General features: G+C 39.7%; 1 protein-coding gene across 8 annotated transcripts in view; it reads left to right on the top strand.

Moving 5' to 3' along the window:
• The window catches only part of LOC109981015 (IQ motif and SEC7 domain-containing protein 1), a 91,975-nt gene that overhangs the window by 61,386 nt on the left and 15,249 nt on the right, over nt 1-15,340 (top strand). The window contains exon 1 of one of the 8 annotated variants that reach the window (XM_065960884.1): nt 8,583-8,880. The exons of 6 other annotated variants lie outside the window; for them this stretch is intronic. In XM_065960884.1, the coding sequence (XP_065816956.1) occupies nt 8,816-8,880 (65 nt within the window). In that variant the 5' untranslated portion in view covers nt 8,583-8,815. Of the gene's footprint in view, nt 1-8,582; nt 8,881-14,581; nt 14,968-15,340 lie in introns of those variants that run through there. One more of the 8 variants, XM_065960881.1, reaches the window with a different exon arrangement.

The raw sequence follows: 15,340 nt of genomic DNA, 5'->3' as shown, positions 1-15,340 counted from the left end.
AGATTATAAAAAAAAGTATTATTTGCATGAAAGACCAGTTTGTTAACCAGATCCTTTGGGCAGAGATGAGGGCCTCTTATAAGTAATTGAGGGTCTGCAGATCGATTTCACCCTGCAGCCTGCAGAGACCTGGGCCTCTCTTTCAGTCAATAAATCTGTGAGCTTTATGGAGCGTACATCAAACCTCCAAGGATACAGCCAAGGTAGCAGATAGATTTACTCCACATTTGAAATCCATTCTTCTGTAATGACAGGAATTTGTCTTTATTTTTATTTTTTTATTCCCTCATGCAGGCTGGGAGTGCTGCAGGCTTTGTTTTAATGTTGATGTATGAAATGCGCTCGTCTCTGAAGATATTGTGTCGTTACCGAGTTCCCGTGTGTGCTACAAAGCATCCAATGAGCTCTGGTTGTGTGTGAATAAACAACATTAGCCACTGTCAGGTAGTTTGTCATGGAGATGGTGAATTAATCTACATGGCCCTCACTGTTCCAAGTAGAGGTCACAGAGGTATTGAGAGAAATGAAACAATAAACTTGCTTCTGTGTAACCGTCCTCCAGGGTTTTTTTTTTTATCATGAATTTGAGTCTGCTTGTTATTCTCAGAACATCTCTGTCGCTCTGTGAAGCCATGTTTCATTGCGTATACCGGCCTGCATGAATGTTGAAATGAAAGACTTGCTGACTTGCACCCACCAGGTCTTGTGGAAACGTGGTATGAATGGAACTTGCACACTCAGGATATCTTGTTCCACTGGAATATGTCAACATGAATCCACTTCTCAGCACAAAAAGGTTTCCTCTGCTTCCCTTTTTCTTTTTCTTTTTTACATTCCTGAGCAAAAAAGGAACACAGATCTAGGATGGCTGCTTTATCTCAGAGCATTTGTTCTGTGATTGATTGCTTCCTAGTTGTAGAAAAAAAAAAAAGATTAACCAATAGCTAATCTTTTTTTCACATCATTTTCTTATTTCTTTGCGCTGCCTTTGGCTCATTTACATCCCTGCCAACACCCTGACATGCATGTCAAGCGCAGACATAATCAAGAGCGATGGATTCATTAATTATTTCTTTTTTAATTCGGCTTTCATTGTTGACGTGCCCTCAGCTCTGGCAGTCAATGAATATTTCAATATGTCTGATCAGGTGGGTTTTTTTTTACGGCTGGACAGTGCTCTCATTACATGTAAACTGATCCTCTGAGTTTTCTCACGTTTATTTTTAAAGGCCTGCTCTGGTGTGGAGCTTGTTTTGTGCTTGGATGTGCAAAGTTTTTTTTTTTTGACAAAGATAAGAGAAAAAAAACTTTCAGGATTTCCTTTGGCACATGGGATCCTGACACAGCAGTTTCTCTAGAATAGTGAGTAGTCATTTAAGAACCCTTTGTCTTTTTGTTACCGTACTTAAAATGAATCGTAAAAATTCTCATACTTCAGGCTCTTCAGTATTTGCGGTATAATCTGAAGAGCCTGCATGGTTTACTTTAACAAAAGTTTTTTTTACATGGCTTTAAATGATTTTTATCTTTACATGAAGGGCTCCTTTATTACATTACTTAAATTTCTGTGTCCTATACTTCAAGGTGAATTAAGACGAATGGCAAAGCATACTGTTACTTATAGCAGCTTTTCCCCCATCTCCATCTCCATTCACTCCTCAATTTTCAGGCACTTTCTCCTAAAATAACACAATGTTTCCAGAACGTTTTAGTCCTTGTCAGCCTAATGAGGGCCATTAAAATAAAATACATTTTATTCTTTCAGCTCCAAGCGGAGAATCTGAAAGAACACTTTTTATGAGATTTTAGGTTATGACTTTGGTTTGCGGGTCCCAACAAGAAAACAACAAATATACTTTGGCAGAATGTGACATACTGACACACCATCGGTCACAGGGTCAACCCTGTTGTTCAGTAACTGTGTTTCCCCCTCATCAAAGGCTGGAAAAGCGTGATGGAACAGAAATGAGAAAGGCTGTCTTTATAAGAATTGCCAACACAAACAATAGGCTGTGCCAGCGTAGATGGCCGGGCCGGGAGGAGCTGCTCAGGGCTCAATAGCTGCAGTGTTTGTGCCGTGGGCCTCGGATGCCACAGTGGCAGAGTGGGCTTTGCCAGGGAAGGGTGACAGAGCGAGACAGCGGGCATGTGAAGTCCTGGCTGTGGACTTAAGAGCTGAACATGAGACAAATTCTGCTAAAGTGATCAGACAGCTGTATGTGGAGAGGTAAAAAGTAGTGGAATATAAACCCTTGCAGTCTGAGTGTCACAGGAATGTAGACTTTTTCATCTGTAGATCCTCCTTATCTGTTTTCTTGTTTTAACGTTGAACTTTTATCTGTGTCAGCAATCATGTAGCAGGATGCACCTTTGTTGTACTGAAAAGTATGCATCATTAGTTGATTCAGAATCACAACTTTAAATGAGCAAACATCAGTTCAAAACCCCCTGTGCGTGTCAGTTTGTGTACTACCACACATCTATTCATACCACAATCAGCCCTAATAAAGCATACACTTATTTCATGCTTGACTGCTAATGAAATCGTGTGAGTGATTTAAATGATGGAGCAACACAGCATGAGCATCAGCTGTTTATCTGATCTCTGATGCAGGCGGCAATTAATGACATTTGATTGAAACAGCAATTATCATTGTAAACCCTGCAGTCAATTTACCCAATTCAGTGATGTCATTAAGCGCACGGCTCCAAATTGATAGCTTTGCCAGATAAACAAACACACATGTGCAAACAAACACGCAAACACTTACACACACACACACACACACACACACACACACACACACACACACACACACAACCCAAGCACAGATAAGTATTTTTTAGGAATATGTCTGGTTTATGTCAAGGAAAAATATATATTTTTTAATATTCTCTGAGATTAAACTGATGGATGGCTCCTGGAAACCAGCTTTGGAGACAGGACAGCAGAGAGACGTGATCTTAAATGTTTTTGGCTGACACAGCTCGGGAGTCTCTCTGATGATTGATTGTAAATGATGTGCTGTTAGACAGGGAAGAAAACTCTATAGGAGGGTTGTGGTGCTTTAAAAACAGAGAGAAAACTTTTGGAGAAATTTATATTTTGTAGCACTTTTGTGTTTTTGAAAAAATATGTGTAATTTATCCGTTCAGTGATTAGAAAAATTGTAAGAGTAAATGTGAATTTTCTTGCAATGCACACTGAATTTGCAGTCTTACAATATTATTAAATTGCCTGATAGTGAATATCCAGATACTTAAATTGACAGATAAACCAGTGCAAAGACTGTGTTTGCTAACATTTTGCTAATTTTGACCAAAATTACCGTTTGTCATGTGAAAAATAAAAATAAATGTTTTTGTTGCATTTAAAAACTATAATGACATATGTTAAACAAAAAATATATACAGCATATGTCATGAAAATACATTTTTGTATGTACTTTGAGTTACAGTTGGGAGTACAGGATGATCATTTATCTTTCCTGTGCCGCAGCCTCCACACTTATGTATATTTATCACCGTATGACTCTCTGTGTGTGACTTGACAGGTGTGAGTCTGTCCATGCCTTAAATAGATTACTGCACCACTAACCCCAAACGCGTCTCTGCCATCATCTCTCAACTAGAAAAGGCTGGTCTTTTTTTAACCCTGGTGCCTCAGCCACCCTCCTGAGTGGCAACCGTGACAAACACATCTTACTTCAACCGTCCTAATGACATCAGTGCCACGTCTTCCTCCAGGGCATACTTATTTAAGTGAGCATGTAGTGTCATTTCTAACCAGCAGGTGGCACTGTCACTCTGACAGCACACTGGAAGTGGTCTCAGGTCTGTTTTGTTGGTTTCTGTCTCAATCATGCCAAGCCAACCATGGGTATTCATACTCACAGTGGCCTTTATCACATTTACAGTCATGTCTGCTTTTAGCACTAACTTCTGCAGACACCAGTCTTACACTGTCTTTAAACTGACCTCGAAATGTCACTGTGTCATTGAAAAGCGCTGCACCATACATTGATATGCCACAATGGAGCAGATAATGATAAGAAATCAGCAGTGCATTCAGTGGCAGTTCTTGTATTCATGTGCATTCTTCCTCTTGTTCCTCTCAGCATTGTTCGTCTCCCTCGCACAGTGTTTACCAGAGTGTGTCGCCTCACATGGGTCTATTTTTAGCAGGAGGAGAATTGTGCTGTACAGTGTTTCTGTGCTGGGGTGGGGCGATCAAAGAGCTAGGTTTTTGGCTAATGGAGACTGAAAGGAAAATGTTATATATATTGACTAATATGGCAGTCTATACTAACAACACACAATAGGTGACCTCTATCCAACGTATAATGAGAAGAGAGAGAGAGAAAGAGAGAGAGCATGTGCTTGCAATCAAGAAAAGTACAGCTTGAAAGGCCTGTATTTGCCATCATTGAGTTGCATCAAATGTATATGTTTTGCCAAACTGCCTAGACAGAAAGAAGTGCATAGACATGTGGTTGAGTTGTAAAGTAAAGGTTAGCTTGATATTCAGTGTAAGGGTGCCATTTTATCGATGCATTTATTCTGCCCACTCCGAGTCCAAACCTGACTTGTGTTTGTCTGTGTTATATGAGTGGAAACCAAAGTAAACCCACGCAAACATTGAAAGATGACAAAACTCCTCCTGGAAAAGACATAAAACTGTGTGTTAGCTATAGCCTAGTCACTTAAACAATTCCTGTTTAGAAATGTTTCAAAATATAGAATTAGAAAGCCTATACCTTCCAAATGTTTGATTTTGTTTCAACAAAAGCTGTCTTATACGCATATTTACTAAATAAAATCAGTCTCAAATGACACAAACAAAGACTTAGATCTCTAAATATCCATAGCCTCAACTTATACCATGACTACTTTTCTCTGCTTTGTATTTAAATCTGCAGCCAACAGACGGTTAGCTTAAAGCATCTAAAGACTGGAAACAGAGGAGTATAGTTAGCTTTGCTCTTAAAGGTGACAAAAGCCCCTTTCAGCAACCCAAGTTTTACATACTACAATTTAGTAGAGTGCTTATGTTTTTGAGTAGGAGTTGTGAGCTTGACCACCTCTTGTCTGACTGTTTTGACGGGGACCTTTAGCTACTGTAGCCGTCGAGTGTTTGTGCTAACATTAGCTAAACGTTTCCTCAAGAGTGTGGGCATTAGAATGGTAAATATCATTTCATCTAAGTCTCCACAACGAGGTTAAACAGGTTCATTTACAGACATAAAAAGCCTTCAGTCCTGACCAATAATTAAAGATTCCAAGCGAGTTTCTGAAACTTCATTACTTTAAAGTCAGTAATATAAAAACATTTGAGGTTGTTAGGGACAGAATATTTTATGGATGCTCACACTTAGGTAGCCTACAAAAAAATGTAGTTGCAGTAAAATAAAGTAATTTAAAGTTAGTTACTCTTCCAGTTTGTGTCCTGACTACAGATAGTTTCCATCAAAATTACTAAATGGTGTTTGAACAGTAGGATGGAAAAAAATCCTTGCAGGCATCACTTGTCACTGATAATCTTTGATCATTGCCTCTGGATCCCAAAGGCAACACATCTGCTGTAGCTTTGCTGCCAGAATGTGATGAGCAAAGGCAGCATATCCTTTAATTTCTTTCATTTCAGGTCTATTTATATGTTTGCTGCCAGATCCGTCTTATGCACAAAAAATCTTTGTTCCCAAGAAATGTGTTTCTTTTTTCCCTCCAATACAAAGTCCTTTGTGTTCACAAAGCTACATCTCATTTAGTATGCTGTTGCATCAACCTATGACATCAGCCCATTCTAATTGTTTCCAGACCAGGCAGGGGCTGAGTTTTATTCTTATTTTTCAATTTCTTAGCGCGGGTCTCAAGCGCCCAGCATCTAGCAATATTCAGATAATGAGAAACGGTGCATGATGTCATGTAGACGGATCATGGAGCGCCAAAATCTTGCGACCAAGTTTCCAGGATGTAATCACTTTCCCCTGCCATTTCCTTTGCTGTCTCTTCCTCTGCTCTGTCTTTTTTCATTCTCTATTTTTGTTTGTCTGATAGTATTCAGGTACTACATCTGTGGGAATCCACCTGATAAAGAATTGTGTGTTAATCTGACCTCTTGATGGCTCTACGGCCTTATCCCATACTGTGTGCAATGTAAATTTCCTTATATATTAAAAAAGCATGAAGAGGGAAAATAAGGGAGGGCAGAGAAACTGAAAGGAGAGGGGGGGGGGGGGGGTGTAGATGGAGTAGGAGCTGAAATGCAGAGAGAGACCATATGTATTGAGTTGAAGAAATGCCGTTTTATGAGCGGAGAGTGGGCCTCTTGCTTGGAATTCTCAATGACATCATTCTTGAGCAGAGCACCGTGCAGCCAGGACTCAAGAGATGGAGTGGGCCTTCTCCAGACAGAACGACTAGACTGGATCATAACAGTTGAGGAGAAGAGAGAGACATAGAGGCAGACAGAGAGAATTACACAGATTTACCAAGTGTCCTGAAGTTTGTGAAAACTGTTTTTTTTAAACTACTTTCATTTGTACATACAAGAATATACTATACATGTAAACTTGTGAATGTTGTAAAAGCAAGTAAAGTAAAACAAAAAGAAGATCAAATCAACATAAGACCAGAATAAAGCATCCTTGATTTTAGAAGTCCATTATCAAAGAAGGGAGTGTACAGGTCTTGACGTTTATGTTAGTCCGTCAGCATTTCACACTGTATCAAAAATAATCCATTTGCTATTGAAAACATTCTCTCTCAGTCTTTGATTTGTGCAAACTTTTACGGCCCAGTTTACCAGGAATTTATCTTTTAAGATAATTTCAACACAAACTGACGATACCCATGAGCCTGATCTTAAACAATCACATCACACTTGGGGCATGCAAACATCACATGCCTGCCTTCTAAAATGAGTCTATGATATTGCTTCATATCTCATTCCCAAACAAATAAATTCTAGTTGGGCACTCCCTGTGGTTGGTTCAGCAAAACAAAGCCTGCAGTTAGGGCTAATATCAAATATCATGCACGCATTTTGAAACCTAAATGTGGCTGCCTCCTTTTGTGCCTCTTTGGTGATCACACAAAAACCAAATAATCCACTTATTAAGATGCCACTTTTATTACAGGGATGTTCATTTGGCTTTTTCTCTCTTTTCACTTGTGTTCTGTTTACTGGCACTCAGGAATAAAATGGATATCAGACCGAGTTTGAGCTAGCATGATTGGTCAGATCTGTAAGTTGAGTTAAGTATCTGTGGCTCCAAAAGGCAGCTGTAGTCCTCAGAATACGAGGCCAAGGTCTCACACTGAAATAGATCAGTCAACCGGTTAGTCTGTTCGCCTTCTGCACATAATCCCTCTGCCTGAGTCAAACACTGCAAGTGAATCAGTGCTTTTCTTTTTTGAAGTTTCAGATGAAAACAGTGGAGAGAAGGTGATCATTTCAGGGGTTCAGGTCTGTAATTAGAGGACATCAACATCTCCCTCCAGAGACTGCTGTGTGTGTATGTAGATGATTGGTGTCCCTGTAAACCGGCTCCATGTGGGAGCCATTCTCCGCTGTTTCCTGTGCCTGTTGTCATTAGATAGAAAATACCTTTGACTTGGGGGTAGTTTACCCCCACCCCCCACTCTCAGAGGGGTGATTAGTCTCTGGCTTGTCTTAACAACAGAGAGGAATCCAGAGATGAGGAACAGCCAGTTTGGGGTCTGGGAATGGAAACCTAGATGGAAATTATTGTGAGCTTTGTGATGAAGGTGCTATAATGATGTCTGCTCTTTTCTCTTTATAGCAGTTTGTCATTATCTGAAACAATGCAATTTTAATTAAGTTGGAATACGGGGGGGGGGGGGGCTTTAGTTGGAAAACTTCGTCTCGACTGTGATTTTCGACAGCAGAAGGACATTGAATCCTCTCTGTTTCTTCGCTGAGTGCACTCTTAGCAGTCACTTCTCAACGCTGAAAGGCTCTATTAATAGTAGTGATCTCTTATTTTTTTCAACTCTTCTCACTAAGTCACTTTTCCTTTGTGCAGCAAAAAAAAAAAAGTACAAGGTACATCTAACATTTTAAACACTACCAAACCCGTTTTCCTCTCAACCTATGTATCTTTCATTCTTTATGTCACCGTCTACTCATTCATTGGCTTTTTAGCTGTTTCATCCCAAATTCCATCCCATTGCTAATGTACCTGAATGCACCTAACTGGATAGCTGTCACTCCCCTCTCCTCTGCCTGTGCTTATAGCCCCTTACTATATCGCTTACTCTCATTCGATACACTACATTTTCGCTTTCTCTGACAACGTGACAAAATTTTTTTGAGTTTCCACTACTCCCGAGGCATTTGCATGTCCCTTTCAGGAGAAATTAGGAAGTATTTCATCCCCTTCTCTTTCTGTTTCTACCCAGCTACAGAGCCACACACCCTCTCCCCTGCACCCCGCCCCCTTCCATACGGCTCAGGCCCTGGCAGAAACCAACACACGCCTGTCTCCCAGCCTCCGCCTCCCCCCCATACTCATACCAGCACAGCGTACGGAGTACAGAGAGGAAGAAAGAGAAAACGAGAGAGCTCCATTTGTCTGTCACAGATTACAGACTGCCACTTAGCACTGACCATGCACGCCTACCACACATAGGAAGCTGCTTTTCCCAGACATGGGAACGTCTGGAAGAAGACGGGATATAGACGCTGAAGCTAAAGGCAGTTTTGAAATGCGTTTCTCTGTTAGAGGAACCTTTTAGGCGGTAATGGGGACCTGTGAGGGGGACTACTAATGTTTGGAGTCCATCATACAGCATGTGGTGTTTGCAGTGTAATTCAGAGAAGAACCAGTCACTGCTGGAGCTGGAGCTGAAAGGCTGGTAAGAGTAATAGGAGAGTGTGAAATGTTGTGTTTGTTTTTAGTGAGTGTGTGTGTGTATGCATGTGAGTGTGTGTGCTTTGTCATTGAATGAGGTTACACCAGGCTGCTAAAGCTCATAATGCTTTGTTTATAATAAATAGTAGAAAAGCTTGGATCACGTGCCAGATTCAACGGAGCCTTTCGTTGTTGATGTTGTTGTTTTCTCACATAATCGACACCAGAAAACGACAGGAGTGGTGCTGGGAAGCTAAGTCATGGAAGATCATGAATTTTAAAGAGGGGATCTGCCATTTCAATTTTTGACTCCAGCACAATGGAAAACAGATCATGTCCCCTCTCTGAGTCACCATGTGAGACGTGTGATACCATGATGTGTTCAGTCTCACTGTACAGAATCCATCTGTGAGTTGGATTGTCCCCCCACCTTCCCTTCTCCTGCTGGGCTGAAGGGCATTCCTGTGGTGAGTCTCGGCCCTCCCGCTTACTGGCCGTGACTGTGTGCTTTTTCATAGCTGGATCTTCAAGGGCAGGTGCTGAGTGTGGTGTGGAAGACATCTTAATTATTAATTACTGAAACATAATGACAGTCCCTCTGCTACTCTGCTGATGTTGTTGTCGTTGAAGGAGAAGCGACGTCTTGATTGTGACATAACAAGACCCGGCATTTAACAAGGGGACATATTGATTTGTGATTACTCTTAAGTACAGTAACAGGCATGGGGCTGGCATTAACAAATCACTTAGCCACTCATTGCACTTGCAGTGGAGTGTGTTATAATTTGCAGAGCCTTTGCTTTACTGTGCTAGTAAAAAGCATTTATATAGATTTGTGTTGTGAGGTATCATGCATCTTGATGAACGCTCTTAACTTGCCAATATATAATCAGCTGGCTTTATGAAGTGAAAATCTGGTCTCTTCACAAATTGTCAATATGTTATGACAATTATCCTCAATAAGTTGTGAATGGAGATTTGCAGGCAAATTAAAACATCTCGCACAAAACTTGAGAATGTAGTTATAACGGCAAATGTTTGGCACATGTAAGCCATTGAGCAGTCACTTGTGGATATGTTTAAGTACACTCGAGACTGCTGCTCTCTAGATGGATTTGACACCACATCTCAGTTTCTGATTTGTAGAGAAACCAGAGCCCTAAAGCTGTAAAACTGGAGTATACAACTTACAGTAGTTATCAACCATGCGTCTTATCAGGCTCCAGTCGATAATATACTGTCTGCTGGAAACTCTCAAGAGTGATACTGTCAGTCTGCTGGCCCATGCAGCTCTCCAGCTGTTTCAAACTATAAATCCCTGACCTGCTTTCTTTTAGTCTTTTTTTTTTATAGCTATCACAAAGTCATTCATTAGTTTTGTTATCGGTGCTGAAATGACTGATGTATTAAGTGTTTACTGAACGGTTAACCCCCAAATGCTGGTCTTCATTATCATGTTACTGTGTGGTCTACCTGAAAAAAAAAATCTATTTCCTCACATCTGTGTTTGGAAGGCTGCTACATGCATTTGTATTTATGAGCTCTGTGAGTTACTATGAAGGGAGGGTAAACATCTGCTTTTGTTGTGGCTGGACCACATGTTGAATGAGAAGTGAGATACAAAAGGTCAATTGTATTATCATTGGAAGGGTTTTCACAAGTACTCATCATAAGAATGTTGTCATTTGAAGTCAGAGAATCAGATTATTCATTTACATGTGTTGCATCATTGTCAATACATATATTGTTTTGAAAAAAAACATTTCTGAGTTTGGAAAGCAACCATATCTCCATCTGCCTTTTGTTTGTTTTATGTTCGTACCATTGTGAACAAGAATAAACCAAAGCGTGATCAGACTTCTTTGGCAACCATGTTGGTGTTGTAATGGAAGGTTGCCAATGCAAGATGGTAGAAAGTTTTCATCCAGCAACACTTCTCTGTAACATACATGAGGATACTTAACATAAGTGGGGTCTGTTTTCACAACTTCAGATTTCAAGAAACCATATTCTGTAAATTTGGCCCAAAAAATATCTGCAATAACCGAGGAAAACCTCAATATTTCCTCGATCACATTGAAATGACTGCCGAAAATGAGGAGAACATTTGTGTATATGGCACATTTCAAGAGCATACATTTGGAGTTTCTCCATCGTAAAAATAACAGCAACAGGCTTCAAATGGAAGATAAATAAAGCACCATAAATAGAAATTTAAAAAAAGACTAGTCTAAACAGGAGAAATAAAGTTAATGTTTGCTTGTGGATGCATTTAGTCTGAAAACGGGTTCTATAAATATTTAACAGTTCGCATTTCAATCACTTTTACTTTCACAATTGGATTTGGAATTGAATTGTATTTTCTCATACCAAGAAGAGAATGCAAACAAATCTTAAAAGACTAATTGACAGAGTAAATCGCTGAGACAATTGAGCAGTCAACAAACCGCTTCAGTTTATTAGTTCCACACTGTGGCTCGCTCTTCCTCCGTAGCTTCAGCCTGTACTTCATTAGCCCTCTTCTATTCCCAGAACTCCTGTAGATGTGACTCCTCTTTTCCGGGATGGAGGAATGTTTCTCCCTCAGGTCCGACTGATGAAATGGTTTGAGGCCTGGGCGAGGGTCTGAGCCTGTTTGTTCAGGATGTAAAGGAAGGGAGAAAGAGAGATGGTCGACCCCCCCAAAACTTACTCCCCCCCCAAAAAAAATCCCTGGATCCCAAGGCTGAAAATCACTGCCAGCTGAGCTGACATGCTTATCCATGCTGACATCAGAACTAACAGGGGCCATTGGTGGATAAAAAACCAGACTGAGCAACAGACACCACTCAGTGGTTGTTGCCAAAGTAGTGAAATAGCAATTTAAAGAGTATGGCGTGACTTATAGTTGTAATATAGTTGCTTCATTCTTCACCTCTTAGCATTGGTTCGACATTTCTTGGTGCAAAATGTTCAGTTTTGAGGGACTTCACAGCTTTCATGCTATCTGCACTTGTCAAGTTCTGTTGTTAGCTGTGTTGTTCAGCTGACTAGCTAGCAAGGTGCCTTTAAGGTGAGCGTTAGGTCTGGATTGTTTTTATTGTAAGCTTTTTCCCATCGTTTAAACTTCTACCTTTTTTTAAAACTTCCACATACTTTCGATACAACATGTTGATACAAATTTGAACCTAACTTTCTCAGTTTTGTCAGATCGGCGGAGCAGAAGAATACAAATGCCATCTTGAAATGTAACATTTGATACATGTTGATAAAAAAGGTTAATTTCACTTCTGATTTCTGTGCCTGAAGCATAAAGATATTTTGAAACTTTATGCTCTCCTTTAGTCCTAGTACCCCTTCAGAAATCCATTACAGCTTAAACCTTAGCTACTTAGCCCACTCCCCTCTTTTCCCGCCTTCATGAGCAGCTGACCTCACTCGGAGGAGATTTCAGTGACCTCAGAGCAAAAAATACTGCAGCACTTATAGACTCACTCTGTTTCTTCTAAACACCAACAGTCATGCACCATCTGGATGCTTGCTTGGCAGACAGTGAAGCAGAAAAAAAACACAAGGACCCGTTGGGGAAAGGAAAAGCAGTGCTAGCTGTAGTTTTATAATTTGTGTTTTCAGTGTTTTGCAGGTGAGTGGGTGGGAGAGAAAACCTCAAAGGAGCACTGTAGTAGCTATTAAAAGAAGCTTGTAGTTTACTTTGTTTTCATTTGTTTAATGTAAACTCAACCCTTATTCCTACAGTTTATCGTGTCGCCGACTAGAACATACATTTGAAATTGTAACTTATTTGGGTTCATAATGACGTTTAAAAAAAAAGTTACACAATTACTCTCAAAGATATTGTGCAAAGGAAAAAAATAAAACATAAAAATGTGAAACTTGTGAAACTTAAAGTCAGCTGTTAGCCATGCTAGCAGCCCCACGGTGTAGCCTATATAGCAGTGCTTTAACTTAAATGTCAGTGTCAGCTTGCTCACATGCCAACCTGATGTTAAGTAGCTCCATTATGTGCCACTGCATTTTAGCATGCTAGCATTTGCCTATTATCCATAAACAAAAAGTAGGCTACAGCCAATGAGATTGTAATTGTTTTAAGATATCAGGTCATAAACAAAATCCAAAGGTAATGGTGCTAGTTGAAATGTTTGGGGATCCTTAAAAATAATGCAGTTCATTCTAAGAAAGTAATATTGTGCACCAATTCAAAGGCAGTGCATCTTGCAGCTGTTGAGGTATTTCAGTCCGTACACAAGTGGTGGACTGGACTGTCCAACTGACATGGAGGACAGCTAACCTCCCTAAAATGTGTTTACAGACTGGAAACATACAACCTGTTGAGCGTCACACATGTTTAGGCTACTTTACAAAAGGCTGAAAGTGTTTTGATCATATTGTCATACCTTTTTTCCTGAGTTCTTTAAACATTTTTAAATTTCCAAAGTGTGCTTCACATTTTAGGTTTCTTTCAAATTGATCTAAATGTAGTCCCTAAACTGAATATACATTCTATACACAAATGCATACTTTCATAATCAGTTAAACCATGTTAGATATCAAAATACTACTGTAGAAATCTATAGACTAAAAATGACCTCCTGCTGTACTGTTGTGCTTTAATAGTATACAAGGTGTAACTCTCTGCTCCAGACTCCAGGATTACATTATCAGATTTTGCCATGGTAGAAGGTTTGGCATTTTCTGTCAATCACAAAAATGCAATAATGTATGTTTTATGATATTGTGTAAAGATTTCATGTTGTGCCTTTGAATTGCCCCCCAGGGACAAATAAAGTTTTTTGAATTTGAATTTGAATTTGAATTTGAATGTGGATCTATGTGTTGTTCCGCACCTGAAAGCTGTATGCACCAATGGTTCGGAGGGAGCAAATTTGCATTAACTTACCATGAACTTCCTGTGTCACAGTGTCCTTGGCTAACCCTGAATGGGTCTACTGACAGAGGCAAACCTGCTTTCGTTAAAGATAGCATTATGCTGTACTTGGGGACATAAGGATAGTTTTAGTTGCATCCAAACACAATCCTAACCATTTGAATAAAATATTTTTTTGTATTGGTGGTAGTTTTGCAGCCATAGCAGCCCAACATGTTGTAATTGTATACTCTCAAGTGTCTAGCTTAAAAGCAGAAGTGTTCTTGGGAAAGAAGTTAATCTGAAAGCATTACTTTGGTCTACTCTAGACAACTGAAGCATACAAAGGCTTGCTGAAATGCAAATCAGCTCAGTTGTAAGTTGTTTATTTGAATTTCCCTCGAGATCAATAAAGTATCTATCTATCTATATCTATCTATCTATCTATCTATCTATCTATCTATCTATCTATCTTGTTATCACTTACTGTATGCTTGTGATTTCTTATCACTGTTTCAGTAATCTTCCTGTTCCATGCGAATTAGTGAAATTACATATTAAACTTGAACTTGATATGCAAGTGATCTTATGCTGTAAACAAGGCATAAATGATACTATTTCACAAAAATGTTTTAGCAATTACATCTGCTGTCTGAACTCTGAAACATTTGAGTTCCACTTTGTCACTCACATTTTGTGGCTGTTTGCTGTCAAACTGGTGTTACTGAATGTTGATTTGAAGCTGTCTAATGTAGGAAGTGGGTTGTGTACACTGTATGGGTGTGTTCAGTCACAGTTCAAACACATTAGTCTGCCAGCGAACATTGAGAGCACTTACTGAGCCGTAGAGGAGAAGACAGGATAGTCAGTGTAACACCGGTACTACTTATTGAGCAGGTGGGCACCACATCACCACCGACAGAGCTTTTTTCTGAAGGACTGCTAAAGTTGTGTTTGCTCTATCATTCTACTCTCAACTGGACTTTGTAACATGTATTGGAACAATGTGTCGTCGCTCCGGCAAACATGATGTAACTCCCAATGGTCACTGATTGGTCCTGAAGGAGGCATAAACTTTAGTTTCCTGGAGGAGCCTGTGTACTCTGGACCTCACTTGACTGAAATAATGGTGGACAAGATATGGAGGAAGAGTTGGCAATTTATAGAAAATAGACGGTCTTTTCGCAATAAGCGGTCGTCTTGTAGTATGCCTGAAAGTAAGAGTGAGTGAGTAACCTCTTGTTCTTCTTTTTATTTCATTTTTGTGTAAGAGGTAATCCAATGAGGACATTGGATAACTGGTTGTGTCTATAATTGTGAGTGTTTATGCGGCATTTATATCTTCTGAATGTATCTCCAAAAAAACAATGTTGGATTAATTTGCTGTTGATATTCTTAAAAGAAAAGTGCCAGTTTAAGACAACTTACAGTATAATAATGTGTTTTATATTATCATAAAGCTGTAGAGTCAGCACATTCCAGGTACAGCTTCATTCATTTACACACTCACCGCAGTTCACTGCTGTAATGGCAAACATGTATAATATACCCTCACAGAGACTTGACTTCTCATTTAAGTCTTGTTCATCTCAGAGCATAA

The sequence above is a fragment of the Labrus bergylta genome, chromosome 12 (assembly GCF_963930695.1).
Source record: "Labrus bergylta chromosome 12, fLabBer1.1, whole genome shotgun sequence".
Lineage (NCBI taxonomy): Eukaryota > Metazoa > Chordata > Actinopteri > Labriformes > Labridae > Labrus > Labrus bergylta.
This window is presented reverse-complemented; position numbering and strand designations above follow the sequence as displayed.